This window comes from Pipistrellus hanaki (assembly GCF_964339955.1).
Source record: "Pipistrellus hanaki genome assembly, chromosome: 3".
NCBI classification, from domain to species: Eukaryota; Metazoa; Chordata; class Mammalia; order Chiroptera; family Vespertilionidae; genus Pipistrellus; species Pipistrellus hanaki.
This window is the reverse complement of record NC_140505.1, coordinates 36,560,071-36,578,452: the sequence shown is the minus strand read 5'-3', so window position 1 is coordinate 36,578,452 and position 18,382 is coordinate 36,560,071. Positions and strand designations below refer to the sequence as shown.

Genomic DNA, 18,382 nt, shown 5'->3' with positions numbered 1-18,382 from the left:
GGTAAAAGTCTGTCCCAGATGTCCTCAGATATGGCGGGATGGAGGATTGGGGGGCAAAGGGGGAGATCAATGATAAATTGGCGACAGGCAATGAATCCGAAAATTAAATTAAAAATATCATAGAACGTTTGGCCATCGAGCCTGCCAAATTTCGTTTTAAACACACAATCGGAGAAGTTGGGGGCTAAGGGTCTAGCACTTTTGGGGCTGGTGCCGTAGTTGACCGTGGTCCACATTATGTCATTCTCCTCCGAGAAGGGCACTGCGCCGTGAGCTCTTCATCCTACTTGCTCTGAGCTGGAAGAAAAGTCAGGTTGGTGATGTGGTGTGGTGTGGCCTGGGGCTCTCCCCTCTGAGCTGTCACATGAGATGGCTGGCTGTTACGATGGTATGTCATGGGACTTACTGTGGTTAAAAGTGAGAGAGTTATCCAGGCTGCCCAGCTGCTGCAATCTGGCATGCATCATTCCTGTTCTGTTATGGGAAACAGGCAATGTCTGAGACTTTCGATCATGAACTATGGGTCCCAACCCTTCCTGGTTCCTGCAACATGAGTGAAATGGGATAGAAGCAAAAGTTAGATTTGTTACACTGCAGAGAGACCGGGAGCGTTAGTGAGGCGAGGACACGGCGAAGAGCAGACGGGCCACGTGAGAACCAAGCACAGAGAGCCTGTCCATGAGCCAGAGACAAACAGGGCTCACAGCAAAGCACCGATGACGATGGAGAAGCGAAAACCAAGCCAAAGCAGAGAACTTTCCAGTTTTAGAAAGTACTTTAGAGATGCTACTTAAAAAGAAAAAATGAAGCCTCGCCGGTATGGCTCAGTGGTTGAGCATCGACCCATGGAGCAAGAGGTCACTGGTTTGATTCCCAGTAAGGGGCGTACAGGAGGCAGCTGGTGGTGTTTCTCTCTTCTTGATGTTTCTCTCTCTCTCCCTCTCCCTTCCTGTCTCTCTCTAAAAAAAAAAAAAAAAAAAAAAAAAAAAAAAATCAATAAAAAAACACACACACATTAAAAATATTTTTAAAAAAGAAAAAAAAATTGAGCTTCAGCCCAACATGGTGCTAAAGTTAGCGTTCTGACAACTGCCAAAACACCACAAATCTTTTTGAATTATATATGCTATAGCGAAAAAAAAAAAACACTTTTAAATCAAAGCATTGGAAGAAACAGAGAACAAGCATGCAATGGGAAAGATTATATGAAGCGGTTTTAACACCTTTATTCTTACCCAGGCAGGAAGGAGAAGAGCCACACACTTTGTTAAACTTGTCAGCAGTCAAGTAAAGAAAATAGAAAAGTGATCTGGGTTAGCAATCAAACAGCTGGATTCCTGTTGTGTACCACCACCACCAGAGCAGATGGAAATGAGAACGGTGCTGGAATGACGCCTGTCCCCAGCCCTTAGCCAGCCGTCTCCCTCATTGTGTTATCGTGTGGAGGAGAACAGGGCATGCATGGGAGATCATCGGGCAGCATGCTGCTGGGTGATTTCAAGGTGACACAATGAGAAGGCGCAGTACTCATCAAACCAGGCCACCGTGAACGGCAAACACTGATGGCGTTCAAATCATCGCTCAGAATCGTTTTCCCATGCAGCAGACACCGTGGTGATTTTTTACAAAGCATGGCAGTGTGTCTTTCCACAGAGCACCTAAAAAGCACCACCTCCCAGCCCGCCACTATCACCTGCTCATCCATTTTTAAGATGGTCAAAAGATGCATACTTTTATATGCAAATATATACAAGGTATTTATCATATGAAGGGTGATTTTCTTTTGAAAAAACCAAATGTGTAGCCACTGAAAAATAAGTTAACAGTATCACAAAACCCAATTTAAAAATATTTTGTTGGGGCAGAAAAATGTCAGCTTCCCACATTCACCATGATCGGCTCTGAGGCATTTTATTCTATTTTGCACATTTTCCTAACGCCGTCTTGTGACGTAGGTGACAGTTAGTGCGGGAAGGGTGGGAAGCTGGCCTGGTTCAGTGCCTTTTTGTTCACTGCCCATCTCCACGGGACAGTCAGAGGGGATATACTGCATATGGATACCTTGTGTATACTTGCATTTGGTACTCAAAATCTCAAATGTAAAAATTACTGTTATGATAAAAATAAAATAATTAAGATTAGAGAACTTTAAATATCAACCTATTTCTATTTAAAATAGAAAATATTAATAAGAGGAAAGCATAAAATATTCTAAATTTGGTCTTTTTAAAAGAAAACATAGACTTTTACTTAACATAAAATGTAATTCTGAAAATTTCTCAACTATCCCAAGAGAATAACAATATTAACATAAAAAGCAAAAATTTCATTCAGACAGAAAACATATTAAAAATATCATTGCTGTAAAACAAAATTATAGGTAAGAGAGAAAAAAAAATCTCAATTACAACTAAATTTTAAAGATTTTCTTAAACAAATGTTTACTGATAATTAAACTTTTAAAAACAATAGCATTATAAAAATATGATATTCGGACCAGGACCCCATAAATACATTATCACAGAATACACAGCATGGAATAAAACACAGACACACCGAATGGCGACAGGGCAGGGGTAAGAACTTGGCAACAACAAGGTGTGCTCTGGGGAAATACTCCAAAGAAGGAGCTGCTGGGTACCCGTCAGCAATGAGCTGCTAGGTCTCCTCAAACTCAATGCAGAACCAAGAGTTTATTGCGGGACGGGGCAGTGTGGGTTTATGATACTCCACAAAGTGTCTGGTTGGGTAAAAACAAAGGGCACGGGGTAGAAGCAGAGGAGAAAAGGCTCAATTTTAGAGTTTTTGTGCAAGTCCAAACACATTTGAGATGGACTGAAAACTCTCTCATTAAGGAAAAAGAAATGCGGTTAGAGAGAAATGAGTATCTTTGTAGTTGAAAGACGGAATGGTTAAAAAAAAAAAAAAAGACCTTTGAAAGTAAAACAGGGAAAGAGAAATAATTGGGGAAAGAGAAAAGAGCCAGAAGACACGTCAAGAGGAAGTGGGAGAGGAGGAAAAGAAGACAGAAGGATAGGACATGAGGGAGAATTTGGAAGCAAGGCTAGAAGTGTAGCAACAGGCCACAAGGAGGATCTTTCCAAGAGACATGCATGAGAAAAACGGAACAGAAGGACTGTAGGCGAAAGATGCAAACAGATTTGATGGTAGCAATCCAAAAACCTGCCAACTGTCTTCATGGCTGTTTATGAGAATCCCAACTGCCAATCACCACAGATGACAATGCCCACACATTCAGATCCAAGTAACAACAACAAAATGACATAATACTTGAAGCTGAAACCCCCACAGTACCTGGCTATATATCGCTTCCCCATGTACTGGAACTGGTGCAAGCAGACTCTGCAGACAGGATGAAAGATTATCAGGGAAACATGAAGATAAAATTATTTTCACTGCATTGTTTGATTTAAGCCCATCAGCAATAACACATTCAACAAATTCTTACTAGCCCCTTACTTCAGGTGTGTCAGAAATTCTCTGGAAGGCCCCTCTAAACCAAGATAAAACTTCTAACCTGCAAAGGAGGCCCCATATTATGCTGCTGCCAGAATTGTGGTGGGCAGTGAAAGCCACTCAGAAGAAAGGCTTAGGACCCCTAGGATTGTCCATCCACTCAGAGTTCAGATGCTGACCCCAGGCGGTGTGCCTTAGAGAACACCATGGAAACCGTATGCCCTACTGCACTGCACTGAGTGGCTTATCCATCCTCATTCAAATCCAGGTAAGGAGCTCTCTCTTTTAAGTAAATAGACTGGCCCCTTACAGACATTGTTTTTGGTTTTGTTTTAATATACCCATAATATTGATTTTTTTTAAACAAGCATATATTTAATAAGAGGCAGTTAAAATAATGTCCAGTAAGTTCTTCTGATGTTGAATTTCATCTCACCAAGTGACTACTCCCACCTTTAATCATCAGAGAGAACAGTCATGAGACTATAAACCAAACGCACAAAGCTCAGAGCACCATAGGGTTCCAACTGAGTTTGTGCAAATTCATTTGGCGGCGAATCAGGACCCCACTAACAGACATAAAACTACTTATACGTATGATTTACCCAATGACTGTGAATAATGAGAGAACTGCAGACATAATGTTTTACTGCGGAAACAGTAATGTGTTTGACTGTGGGGTGTTGCCTGAGACCCTGCTGAGGTCTTATGGAGTTTACTCTATATGCAAATTTTTCAAAAATCCAAAAAAATTCTGAATTTGGAAAATCATTTGGGCTAGCAGTTTTGGATAATGGATTGTGGATTCGTGTAATGATCTTAAAGAAAATCAGAAACTTAGACTAAAGAAAAAAAATGAGATAACATATGTAATATGTAAGGCTTTACTTATCATACATTTAAAAAATTATAGCAATTTTTTCTATCTCAGTTTCTGCATCTATTTGAGCTAAGTTAGACTCAACTTATTGCAGCATCCACCCACTTCAGCTAATACATTTTCTATTAAAATGGCTTATACATAAGAGTACTAGTAGTTGACTCTTATAACAACCACATATCTAATAATTTAAGATTGGTCATTGATCACTGAGTCATAAGCTCCTGAGAACAGGTGCTGGGATCAGGTCCAGGAGAAATAGCTTAAGAGTCTGGATGTGAATATCTATATTCCTGGTTCAACTACACAGTATACTTCACACCTCTTCACTGGCTAGGAAAAGTCAAGAGGCAATTAACAAAACAAAACTACTCACTCAGATATTGTAAAAAAGTCCATAAGTTCAGATGTTGAAGCCTTGTTCCAATACGTAAACAAAGCATCTAGAAAGTAAACATTTATCGGGTCAGAATCATGATGTGCATTCTGTACACTGAGATGGGACGAGATCTCAGAGTGTAGGCCTCCAAACGCTGCCCCCTTTTACAGCTAATCAGAGGACGAACTACAGTGACCAATCTACACTGGATAACACATACAACGGGCTTATTCAATCTAAAGAAGCTACGTTTGAACCTTGAAGCCTAATTTCTTCGTACATCATCTAGTGTTATCCTATATAATAAAAGGCTAATATGCTAAGTGTCTGGTCGTCTGGTTGGCAATTCAACCAATCAAAGTGTAATATGCTAATGATACACTAAGGCTGCTCAATCACTCGCTGTGATGTGCCCTGACCACCAGGGGGCAGAAAATTGACTGGTCGACCTGTGGCTGTGATATGCCACCAGGGGGCAGACACTCCAACCTGTAGGTTAGCTTGCTGCTGGGGTCAGGCGATCGGGACTGAGCGAGCTGGGCTGGACATGCCCTAGAGCCCTCCTGCGGTCTCTCCCCAGCTAGCCAACCTCCTGCTTGGCCCCGATGGTGCACTGGTCAGGTCACTCGGCCTGGCCTGCACTCTCTTGTAATCCGGGATCCCTCGGGGGATGTCAGAGAGCTGGTTTTGGTCCAATGGCAGAACAACCAGTTGCTATGATATACACTAATATATACGCAGATGCTCAGCACAGAAGCTGGGCTCATAGTGGTGAGCACAGTCGTGGTGGCAGGAGCTTTTCAGTCAGACATCCCCTGAGGGCTCCTGGGCTGCAAGAGGGCACGCTGGGCTGAGGGGACCACCCTCTGCCCACCGAATGCACAAATTTTGTGCATCGGCCCTCCACACGCACACAAATGGAAGCCTGCAAACTACACTACACTCACTGTTTTGTCCTTTGAGTTTTAATTCAACAATATGGCAAATTGACCATCACCCCAACACACAAGATGGCTGCCCCCATGTGGATACGATATGGCCACCACACGATGGCCAGCAGGGGAGAGTAGGTGGGAGGGACCAGGCCTACAGGGAGAATAGTTGGGGTGACCAGACTGGCAGAGGAGGAAAGTTGGGTGGGGGGGGGGGGGGGGGAAGAACAGGCCTGGAGAGAAGGGCAGTTAGGGGTGACCAGGCCTGCAGGGGAGGGCAGTTAGGGGCAATCAGGCTGGCAGGGGAGCAGTTAGGCATCAATAAGGTTGGCAGGAGAGTGGTTAGGGGGTGATCAGGCTGGCAGGAAGAAGCGGTTAGGGACAGTCAAGAAGGCAGGCAGGCGAGCAGTTGGTAGCCAGCAGTCCTGGATCCTACTGGGATCAGACCTAAATGGGCAGTTGGACATCCCTCAAGGGGTCCCAGATTGGAGAGGGTGCAGGCTGGGCTGAGGGACATATCCCCCCCCCCCCCCCCCCCCCGCCCCGTGCATGAATTTCGTGCACCGGGCCTCTAGTATTTTAATAACACGATGTGCTTCTGGTAGAGCCAGCAATGTCACACACTCTACATGGAAGAGATGCTGAGGTTCCCCAACACCGTATTTTCTCATTCAAGAGACAGACTAATCAGGTTGTGCAAGTTGCCAGTACGTTTGTTTAGACAATGACATTTAAAACAAAATAAAAAAGCTGCTTTGCTTTTCTGCGGCTGCCTCCTTTACTTAAGACTGTCGGTCTGAGTTCAATATAAATGTACAAAACAGTCCCATTCGCATTTTAGAACTCATTTTCTAGAATAAAATAATAAAAATACTTTTCCAAATGAAGACTTTTATTTCTACTCCATTTAGAAAATCAACATGTGTTTCAAGCAAGGAAGAAAATTGTTTTAAATGCTTATATCCTTTCAGCCAATTGCAATCTTTAAAAAAAATAACCCAAACACTGAAACAAGGAAAGTACAGCAGACATCTCCGTTTTTACCTACCATCCGACATGCTTTTCAGGATGTAGAGGAAACACATCAGCAGGCTCTTAATCTCGGCCTGGTCCAGCTTGTCACAGCGAACCACGGCATTCCCCAAAGTGCCACTCTGTTGGTGCTAAAGAAAGGAAATACGGGTGGGTTTTTCTCCTTCAACAGCAGGTAAAACAAAACCAGCTTCCCTTTTCTACCTTGGAAGAGAAAGATTCTTAGAATTGAGCCTAATCATCCCAATCAAAAGGTACACACAAGTGCTGATCCACACAAGCTCTGGCTTGTCTCCTGCACACACTCTCCTAAGGGACAAGCCAGAGACACCAGCCATTCCAACTGGATAACCATTGTTGAGTGACCAGCTTAGTTGTGAGATGCCAAGTAAAACTTCATGCAGAAAAGCAGGAATGATGATTCAGAAGACACTGCAAAACCAACCACATCCTCAGGAAAATGTCAGTGGCTGAGACAGCACAAGTCTGTGGTGCTGCTGAGTACCAGCCACAAAAGCCTGGGGCTGAGTTGCCATCATTCAGTTATATCATGGGCAGGCGCCTGACAGAAAAAACCGGGGTCACCTCAGCACAGCACTGCCAAAGACCCTAAACTGGTGAGGCCATTCCCTCATCAGCTTAGCTCAACACCGCAAACGCCAGAAAGCTCAGGATGCAGGGCGAGGGCAATTTTGCCACTAGACAGCAGGTTCCCAGGTTCAAAGGGGGTCACATAAAAAATAAATTATAAAAAAGAACGAGAATCGCATCTCATGATAAAAACACAGAAGATTTAAAAATCCTCCAAGTTATATTTCCAATTGAAGTCAGGGAAATTTTTTTTGTCAAATGCGAAATCAGAAAGATCAGTGAAAAACTACCTCTCATTCAAGGTACTGGTGGGCAATTGAAAAAAAAAAAAAAAAAAGAAGATAAACAGGTCTAATTCATAACATCTATGGATATTTGTAGTTGGAAGAAATACGGGAGCAGCTAGTGGCAAAACCAGGTGCAGATGCATCAGCTGGCCCACCCACTTCCTCAGAGCCGCTGGGAGGACTCGGTGCTTCCTGCAGCGGGAGGAAAGGTGCCGTGGGCAAGGTTTCCTCCAGCAGAGGCGGGATGGTGAGGAGGGAGAAATCCACAGTGACCCGGTGTCTCCTGGCTGCCTGGCCGCTCTCCTCCTCCTCCTCCTCTTTGCCAGGGCTGCGTATGATGCAGGCAGAGTGCCTCCTGAGCAGCTTCTCCCTCTACACGCGAAGGCATGTCAGAGTCAAGGGAAAAGTTCGACAGGTCATGACACACCCCACACTGCCGTTATGACCGTCATGTCAGTGCCAGCCACGGAGATGCCAGGATGAGATGACGAACCTGGTGTCGAGGAAGGATGTGTCCCATGTTTCTGAGAGCTAGGAATACATCCCTACATGGTTCCCCTGGTTATTCAACGTATATGTGCTTGCTTATACCTTGAAATAAATTAGGACAGCCATGGCCAAGTGACACCAACCTGTCATGGTTCCAGGTTTACTTCCAAGCTTTATCCATTCCCACAAAGTTCCAAAGAGCCTGAGCCTTAGTCATTTTAAGACAGAAGGTTTAGTAGGAGGAGGAAGGTCTGTTGGGCTGGAGTTGGGCAGTGTGAACAGAGTGATTTGAAATAAAGCCTTACCCCAGAATCACCTGTAGGATCGATTTTTCTTTCTGGGAGCTGGCTTTGTGTATGGACAGCTGTGTTATAAATGGTGTTCTCCGGCATACAGACCACGGGGATTCTAAATGAGTGGCATTTCGATTTCCCTAGTTGTCCAACCTGCCAGAACCGCTCACCAAACTATAAACACTGCCCTACTCTGGCATTCCAGGGGGTTCCAGGGAATGGGCCCCATTCTTAGTTAGTACTCTGACGATCGACTCCAGATAAACTGAGGTTTGTGTGTGTGTTTTGTTTTGTTTTAAAGGTCACACAATGAACACTAGAACATGAAGTAGGTTTACTCTGGGTTAAATGTATTTGTAATAAGAAACACATTATCTGAAAAGAAATTACCTTATCCAGGGAATTGCTTTTCTCGGTATTCCTTTCAGGAAAGCTGTTCCCTGAATCGGTGCTTATGAGGGATCCTCTCGAATCAGCATTTCTCACACTGTTGACGTTTGGAGTTGAAGTTGTATACGGAGAAGCTAAATGAGAATTAAGCAAGAACAAAGTTTAGATGAGACGGAACAAAGGACAGGTAAGCACTAAACAAAGAAAAATTACTTTCACAGCACTTTTTTTTTTTTTTCTGTTAGGAATTTGGCTCAAGTGTTGGATTCAATCACCTATCAAGTAGATAAAAACTAACTTCAATCAGAAACATTCAGACGTAGCTACGGATTCACTAACGAGGAATTACCTTTGATGGCGAAGACTAAAGGAGCACATACTATTATATTTCAGAATGGGACAGAATGAAGACTTTAAAAGATAAAACCACCTACAACTATTAAATAAATAAAAAAATTAAATCGTGCAGCACACCCACAGTATTCAAACTGCGTGCTGAGGTGTCCTAGAAAACGCAGAGCGGTGTCCTGGGATAGTTTACATGTTCAAGGAAAACACAATGATACTTGACATCTGTCGGAAACTGTAGTTTCAACATTAGATCATGCTACATTCCTTTCGACGATGTCATGTATTTGTGAAGCAGGGTATTTTTGGCGGGTGCTCTGATAAAAAGCAAGTACTGGGCAAAAATCAATGTGGAACACAATGAGGAGGACTGTGAGCAACCTGATTCAAAACTGGAGAAGCTGGGCAGGGCCCAACAGACACACACATCGCATTAGTAAGAGTAGTGGTTATTAAAAACAATACAAATGGTTTTCTTTAAATTTATGTATTTTTTTTTCAAATGTCTACTAAGCTGTTAGCATATAAGTACTTAGGTTACTTGGGCCTAAGTACTTAATAAACAGAACTATTGGATGTTTCTTTTGGCCTGAGGACCCCATGAAAAAATCACTGGGACAATGTGAGTGATGTGAACTGAGGATTTTTGGGAAGCTCTGCAATAAACAGTGACAAGCATACAGGAAATCTAACTTGGACATAAAATTCGTGACATCCGGCTGTGACCAGTTTGGCTCAGTGGAGAGAGCGTTGGCCTGCGGACTGAAGGGTCCCGAGCTCGATTCCGGTCAAGGGCAGGTACCTTGGTTGCAGGCCCATCCCCAGTAGGGGGTGTGCAGAAGGCAGCTGATTGATGTTTCTCTCTCATCGATGTTACTAACTCTCTATCCCTCTCCCTTCCTCTCTGTAAAAAATAAAAAAATATATAATTTAAAAAAATTCGTGACATCCATGAAAAAACAGCATTTGAAGGCAGAAATCAGCACCCACCACGGTGCTGTGCAATTTTTCAATGTGACTGATTGATCCCTGCTTAGATAAGATGTACGTAAACCACATACTTAAAAATGACTCTTAGTCTTGCACATTCGGTGCTGAACCTAAACGCACGCTTCCAACGGGAAGGCCTGGCTGGTTGTGCAGCAGCACGAGGAGACGGTTGGCACCACTCTAGCAAGCTGTCAGCACGGTCTCCCCTATCCAAGCTGAGGATGTCTCTACCTGGCACCTCACAACGGGCTGGCCATTTCAGGTTTCAGCATGCAAATTAGCCGCCATGGACTCAGACACTTCTAAATTAACCCCTCCCCCGGCCTAACACTCGGGTTTATCCACCACCATCCCCGAAACCGATTCAGTGTATTAAAACCAAGAAAAGAAGAGCCAGAGGAATTAAAAAATGTAAGTGAAGGATGGAACATGTGAACCCCTGGCCACAGAATAGAAACCATGTGACTGGTTTTCACAAGGAGCAGGACTATGAAAAAACATACATGAACATAAGTAAGAATAAGGATAGATTCCAGCATTAATATGAGGTTTCCGGTTCTATATTCTGCCCAGTTTCATCACCTACACGGAATAGCAGGTTAACAAGAACAACACACAATGAAAGGACATAAACTCAGAATGACCAACAGTCCTGCGAATCACTCAGCTAAAAGGACTTGCCCTTTATCCTGCCCTGAGAGTTAGCCCCATTACTGGGTGGCCTAAGCACTCTCATGGCAAGACGTTTCATTTATCCCAAATGCGGTATAGGAGAAAGGGATAAAGACAGGCTAGGAATGTGTCTGCGACAATTCTGTGAAGACCTATATATGTTTTTTTTGTATCATTTTCTTTGTGAAGGAGCTGGCCCAAAAGGGGCCCAATTGTTCAGAATATTAACAAGTACATTTCTCAGGCATCTTCTTTTGGAGAAACTACTCCATTTGGATCCTGATTTATGCCATCTGTTTTCCTCCCCATGGGGGCTGCTCTTAACGTTATTTCAGATAGAAATATATTCCAGGAAAGAAGATTTAGAAAACCACTTTCAGGATCATTCTCTAGCCATAAACCACTCGCCCCTGCAGCAATTATTCTGTCACATTTCATCTAAATTTGCTAATGCTACAAATAAATCCTGCCACTCCTCTCACACGCACCTGCTAAGATTTTCCTTTTCTAAAAGCACAAACACTCCAATTTACAGGTTTAAAGTGATACATTAACTTAGGCATTAACAAAAAGCTCAAGTGCACCAGATTCAGAACTCATGAGACGCTGGGAAGTCTCTTTCAGGGCAGGGGTGAGGGGGTTCTGTCATTAACTATCAAAACCAGGAAAACAATATTCAAAGCAAAAAAAAATGCAGACTTCAGAGTCCTAATCTGAACGCCTGGATTACCAGGAAAAAGACACCTTCGGAACCAAACCAGAGGGAAGCCCAGGAGAGAGCCGGGCATTACCGATGCCAGAGATGGCGCCAAAGAGATCTTTGTGCAGGTTGTTGTCCAAGGTGTTTCCAGACTTCTGTGGTGTCACCAGCGGGTTCACAGCAGGCACCGTGAGGGACTCCTCTTTCACAGTCTGCCAAAGGGGAGAAAGAGAAGAAAGAGTCAAAGACAATTTAAGAAGAGTCACCAGCCGAAACTGGTTTGGCTCAGTGGATAGAGCGTCGGTCTGCGGGCTGAAAGGTCCCGGGTTCGATTCTGGTCAAGGGCATGTACATTGGTTGCGGGCACATCCCCCGTGGGGGGTGAGCAGAAGGCAGCTGGTGGATGTTTCTCTCTCATCGATGTTTCTAGCTCTCTATCCCTCTCCCTTCCTCTCTGTGAAAAAATCAATAAAAATATTAGAAGAAAAAAAAAGAGTCACCAGCTGATCTTGAAAGTGTGAGGGTAGTGTTAGAACAAGACAGCACATGTGCCTGACAAGTGACATGTGCCCGAGGGGGAGGAGCACCACATGGGACTGAGAGGGAGGAGGGTGGCGGGTGGACCAGAGAAAGAGCAGGGGGAAGGGAGCACAGACTATTTCATGGGGGCCGAGGGGCAGAGAAGTCTTGGCCCACAGAGTCATTTCTCTCCCCAGAAGGTCTGGCACCTTCCCCGTGTTCCAGAGCTCTGATGCCTAAAAGTTCTTTGCATTATTTGGTACCTTCTTTCCTTCAGAAAAAGCCTCGCGTGCTCTTTCCAATGGGAACACTGGTCTTTTTCTCATTGTTGGAAACCCTCCCACATGAGAACAGGGATGAACAGAAGCACCAGCGAGATGCTTCTGCAAGCTCGCAGCTGCAGGTGCATCCTCATGGGAGAAACGATGTTAACGCTGAAGTGAGGTCACCCAGGGATTTTACTTTTTGCAAGCCACGGAGAGACCCACGTTCCTTTTTCTCAGGACTGAAGCATTACAGAAAGGGTAGCATTATGCCCCAAATTACTTATTCCAATTAGCAACGGTTTAGAGAGTGCACCTGTGAAATACAGTTTGTATAGATAGGGTGATAGCGTGGTGCAGTTTATGTGAGGACAGTGGAAGCTGAAGCCCTTAAGAATTATAAAAAAACATTCTATAAGTACGGCTCTTCCCAGGGCATCATTATTGAAATGTATTCGGAGGTGAGGAGTAAAAAAATGCAACAATGTACCACTATTTGGGGTAAAGGGACAGAAAGAGCAAAAGAAACTGCCCAAGTGTACGCTAGATGGCAAAGTGGCAAGATTAACATCTGAGCTGGTTCACTGGTCCAGAATGAAGAGGAAAAGGAAATTGCTGAACTCTGCCCAAATGAATGGCAGGTGGTTTCCAATGAAGAAGTTTTGAGATAATTTCTGGGATCACCCTTCAGTCAACTTTATCTCCAATCTACAGATTTAAAATGATAAATTAACACTTTTAAACAAATAGACAAAGATAATATAAATTAAGGTGGTCAGTTCTGGACTGTGGGGCCTGGCTCTCTGACATCCGGCTTGACTTTCTGATTTTATGGACAGAGACTTTAGCCCAAAGAGGTGGCTTTTCAAAGACTGCCTTGTATGTTACAATCAGGACTGGACTAGCCCTGAACTTTCATACCACATGGGTTCAAACTATGCCTTTTCTTTTTTTTAACCTCCCTCCTCTATAAGATTTGTTGACAACACAAAAAAAGAATCCTGATGTTTTTACAAGATATCAAGGCTGTAAGAACTAAATACTGTGATTATTGTTTTAGTGGCAAAAAGAGAGAACAGGTATGTACTAAGTTGAACTGGGTCACTCCCAAGTTCCAATCTATCCGGAACGTTGGAATGTGATCTTATTTGGAAGTGTAATTACTATTTAAGGCGAGATGAGGTCCCTAAATAGTGTCCTTGTAAGAAAAGGAGAGGACACCCGGCACCAGAGACTCAGACACACCAGGGAGAAGGCCACGGAAAGATGGAGGCTGAGACCAGAATGATGAGGCCACAAGCAAAGGCCACGAGGATTTCAGGAACCAGCAGACACTAAAAGAGAAGCAGGGCACAGACTCCCCACCCAGAGAGTCTCCACAGGAACCACCCTTGCTGATACTGTGATTTTGGACGTATGGCCTCCTGACTATGAGAGAGTAAATTTCTGTTGTTTGGGGCCACCCAGTTGGTGGCACTCTGTCAGGGAAGCCACAGGACATGGATGCGGGCTGTGCCTATGTGACTATGCTTACGTACACTGCCGGGGTTCACGGGGAACGGAGACACCTCTCTCACGTTGATTCGCTGGACGTTTTCAATCAGCAGACCAAACAGAGGCAGGTAGAGAGTGGCTATCCGTGCTTGATGGCTCTGAAACAGAGACACACGGCACACGTTTAACACCCCCAGGTCTGAGCTGGCACTAAAGGCCGCCAGGACATTGTACTGCACCTACAGGGAAAAGGCTTAATGCTGTTGCACTGATTTTATAACTGGTTACTTTCTTTATAGGACTTCACATAAAGGGCATTTATCAACTTATGTTTTCTTCCACCGGGAACCGCTCACCCTGGAAGCGTATCTGTCATCAAACGAATGCTTTATCAGCAGGTTCTTGAGCACGCCGATGGCGATCAGCCGGACCTCCCGGAACTCCTGGAGGGCGGCCCCCACCTCCCTCAGCAACAGGCCCACCAAGAAGTGGTTTCTGCAGAACTCATCGGTCAGTGCGTAGTCGAGCTGGAGATCTGAAATGAGGACAGAAGCTGCTTTAGTTAGCGAGAATGTGCTGCTCTTTGAATCAAATAAAAATCAAACCCCACCCTCTACACTCAGCCCAGTCTGGGTGTGGCTTCCAATGGGAAAAGCTTGACTGTCTAAATCACTGCTCTACTCCCCAACACCCAGGGCACTTAAACGAAAACAAAATTTAAATACAGACAATTGCACTGGATTTTTATTTCCAAGCATATGACATCTATATAATTCAGTAAGTGAACAGCTTTAGTGCCAATTTTTATCATATAGAATAACATATATTAAGTTACAAATATAATTTTGTTACTGACATAAGGTAAAAAAGTTATTATGCCAATTGACAGTATTACACAAGAGTGGTATGTGGATAACAAACATGTAATTAAAGAAAGAATAAATATATATGGTTTATTTAAATGTTCTTTACTGAATGATAAATGAGTTTATTTACCTATTCCCTAAGCATTAATGCCTATATATGCCCATTAAAATCCAATGTGTTTAAAATGAACAAGTTAGTATATAACCTATATATTTTGCTATCACTAAATGAAAAACTTACTTAATGCAGAATTTAAAAAATATACTCTTAATACTTCTGCACCTTTAGAGGTGAATAAACTAAAACAAAAGGGACAAAACACCAGCCCAGACTCATAAATCATCAGCAGGCTAAATGACAACACTAAAGCTCGTCTGGAACAGAGATAGAAGCAAATGTGAAATCTGCTCAGAGAGGGCAAATAAAAGCAGCCAAGCATCACTCAGAAGCTGACACACACCTTTTCAGTAAGCTGCAGTGGGATTTTAATTCTCATCCTTAATCCATTATTAGAGGAATATCTATTGACCCCGCCTTTGACTTTAGTTCATATGAGTTACTCCTAAACCTAAAACCTATCCAAAATACTAACCCAAACCCTAGGAAACCCTTTAGCAGAAGCAAGAGAAAGATTGCTTGTCTTTCCAGAGTAATCATGTCCACTCTTTACATTAAGCCCCATATATCCAAATGACAGCTCCCAGCTTAAATTCACATAAACCTCTTAGAAGAAATCTATAGGTTGTGTGTGTGTGCATGCATGCATGCGTTTGTGTGTGTGTGTGTACACGTGAGCATGAGGCTGTGAGAAAGGAGAGGAAGGGGAGAGAGAAAAAAACACCCATTCCTGTCAATGTAAGGTAAACTACCTATAGGTGACCCACACCTATCTGCCTGGGCAGTCGCTCTTGTCACCAAATACCTAGCATTCCACTATGAGTCTGTGCCCATCTGCTGAGTGGTCTCCACTCATTGAAGGGTTTCCACTTTGCTCAGTTCTGCAGGATAAGCAATTGGACCTGCTGGGCCAGAGTGAGAGGCAGGCATCAGAATACCAACACTGGGTCTAAAGAGCTGCCCTCAGCATCCTGACAGGGGAAAGGAAAAAACAGTCACGGTCTTCAAGTCCAGGGGGGCTGGCAACAGACTGTGAGGTGAGGGAGGGTGTGACGAGGCTTGAAGTTCAGGATTAATCACAGTTGGGGTGCTGGGAGAGGGTGAGGAGGGGACCTGGCGGGCACCATGTAGGAGGTGCTGAGTGACTGGGCTGGGGAGGACGATGAGGACTCCCTCAGGGAGGTGGCTATTTGAGGTGGAGGGGTTGTCAGGGGTAGTAGGCATGTCACGGTTGAGGAGCTGGGAGTAGCAAATGTGTCTAAAATATGGGACAAGTGGGAAGTGAGACCAGATAGCTGGCGGAGTGGGATGCTAAGTAACTGGCTGCTACCTCGGCCCAGAATGTTTTCCCCAGGGGTATGCACGGCCCCCTCACTTTCAGATTACCATTTCCTGGTCACCCTATCTCAAATGTCACCCTGTTTCACAGCCCCTTTTCTTGCATTGTTCTTCTCTCCTTAGCAATTATCAATCTCTAACATTCTCTATATAAACCTTCCTTAGGTAAAACAGCCAGGGAATATCATCCTCGTGTGTATGAAAAAGGGGTTCTACGGAAAGTAACGTCACCCGGTGATCTGATCACAAATTCCCAACTGGGCAGGTCATGGTGGGTAGTGATACCCGGGGCATATCACTATCTTATTAAAAGGTTTATCTTTATCCTAAGCAAGACCAATTGTTTGTTGTGCATCTAGATTACATTCCTTCACAATAAGAGTAACTACCCTCAAAAAAGCACATATTCTTGTTAACTGTCCTATAGTCTCATCCCCACCTTGCTTTCTCCCACCTTCACGGAATCTTCTTTAGGTTCCCTTCTTAATAATTCAAAATGCATAAAGGAAGCTGCTGACTTCCATTCCAAAAAGTGTTTGCGGTCCTGCTTTCTGGCAATGGTCATCAGTTTGGTTCAAATAAAATCTTACAAAAATTCTTCACAGGTTCAGACATTTTTACATGGACGCTTGTCCACAACTCTATCCTGAGGCTAAACATAGTTGGTGCTGGGTAAACATTTGGTGAACCCCTGAATGGCCAACTCTAGGGACACAATCCCTCTTCTCATTCCTTCAAAATCAGTCTGAGTCTGTTTGGGGGGAAGATATTTATGTCTCTGAATGAATGCCTTTGTGTATTCCTCTCTGAATTTCAGAGTCAGTCGATTTAGGTGTTATTAATAGCTTGGTGGCATCCTTCTACTTTCTTCTTTCCTTTAGCATAAATAACCCTGAGCACATACAGGCACTGAACCCAGTCAAGATCACCCCACAGACCTGGCAGGCTGCATTGATTTACTCAATGAAGATAAAGAAATCAATGTGAGCTGAACTGAAAGAGGATACAGGACAGTGAGTACAGACCCAACATGCAAACGTAAAAGCATGTGGAAAGCCATGTGGCTTGTGACTTCGGCTACTGCCACCACTAAGGACAAGGTCTGTGAAAACGATGGGATAATACACTTTTGGAGTGAGCAAGCTCTTTGTTTGACTTCTTAAAGAAACCCCCCAGAGGACCCAGGAACAAAAAAGCAAGATGCCTCCCTGGGATGTTACAGCAATGTCTTAGCGACAGTGAGAAGACGTTCATGGTTTACCATGAGTTTAAGAACTGACCGAAGTGTATGAGAAATGCCTGGATGAACAGCATGTGCAAGCATTTCAGCAACCACTTGCATTCTTTATCTATTAAAGGAGGAAAATGCAAGACAGCAAGCGTCACACCCCACACCTACCTACAGGAGTGTCATTTGACTCCACAGCTGGTGAAAGAAAAGCTAATTCATGAGAAAAAAGGAAAAGTGAAACAAATAAAAATAAACTGCAGTGAGTAAAATGGATTTCTATTGTTTAAGCAAAGGAATGTCTCAATGAAAAAGAGTTACCATGATCTGTAGTCTAGTAAATTTGTGGAAGAGTAAGTTCCCATAGAAAATTTTACCAATATTTTAAAAATGGGAATTTAGCTAGAAAAAAAAAACTTTTTAAAATTCTAATGTCATGTTGGATTCAATTCTCTCATCGTATTAAAAACAAATGATTCTCATAGTGAAAAATAAATAAATATAAAGGTAAGATTACCTTGGTATCTTTGAATCCTGCCTTTTCCAAAGGGCATCGGTAAATTCAATGGAATATAGTGTTCATGATTGCACACCACACGGAGAAACTCAAACTTGTATTCAAAGAGGGTCTGCAGGGAAAAAATATATGTTTAGTCCTAAGTTAATACCTCACTGGATACTTTCTCCAGCATCCTAAAAAACCTGTAAGAAATAACAGACCCAGTCTTTCGCTTCTTGACCTTCTTGGAACAGCAAGCTCTGTGCTATTTTAGATTTCAGAATGACTGCAGGGATTTGTTTGAAAATTGAGAACACATTTCATTAAATGATGTTCTCCACCGACTTTTAGGGCATTTATGATTTATGTTCCTCCTACTAAAATAGGATTTCAGTCAGTTTACAGTTATAGACACAGACTGAATACAATAAAAAAGCTGAGTGAGGGAAAGGCCGCGGCCACTTCTATTACCTCGCTAAATAAACTGTGACTCCCAACACACAAACTTTCAGTTTTGCAGTTGAGAAGTCATTCCAGGTGTTTATGAAAAAATCAAATAGATATGTTTATTTCACATTTGGAGTTCCCGTGTCCCTA

At 43.4% G+C, this 18,382-nt stretch overlaps 1 protein-coding gene across 28 annotated transcripts in view; it reads right to left on the bottom strand.

The window, feature by feature from the left end:
* The window catches only part of DOCK9 (dedicator of cytokinesis 9), a 248,544-nt gene that overhangs the window by 39,542 nt on the left and 190,620 nt on the right, over nucleotides 1–18,382 (bottom strand). For 8 of the 28 annotated variants that reach the window (XM_084880236.1, XM_084880235.1, XM_084880240.1 and 5 more), the window contains exons 30-38: nucleotides 17,804–17,915; nucleotides 14,093–14,271; nucleotides 13,781–13,894; nucleotides 11,552–11,672; nucleotides 8,751–8,884; nucleotides 6,717–6,831; nucleotides 4,734–4,800; nucleotides 3,316–3,363; nucleotides 407–543 (exon numbers count right to left, since the gene is read on the bottom strand). In XM_084880236.1, the coding sequence (XP_084736362.1) occupies nucleotides 407–543; nucleotides 3,316–3,363; nucleotides 4,734–4,800; nucleotides 6,717–6,831; nucleotides 8,751–8,884; nucleotides 11,552–11,672; nucleotides 13,781–13,894; nucleotides 14,093–14,271; nucleotides 17,804–17,915 (1,027 nt within the window). Of the gene's footprint in view, nucleotides 1–406; nucleotides 544–3,315; nucleotides 3,364–4,733; nucleotides 4,801–6,716; nucleotides 6,832–8,750; nucleotides 8,885–11,551; nucleotides 11,673–13,780; nucleotides 13,895–14,092; nucleotides 14,272–17,457; nucleotides 17,500–17,803; nucleotides 17,916–18,382 lie in introns of all 28 variants that reach the window. The other 20 variants (XM_084880241.1, XM_084880245.1, XM_084880239.1 and 17 more) reach the window with 5 other exon arrangements.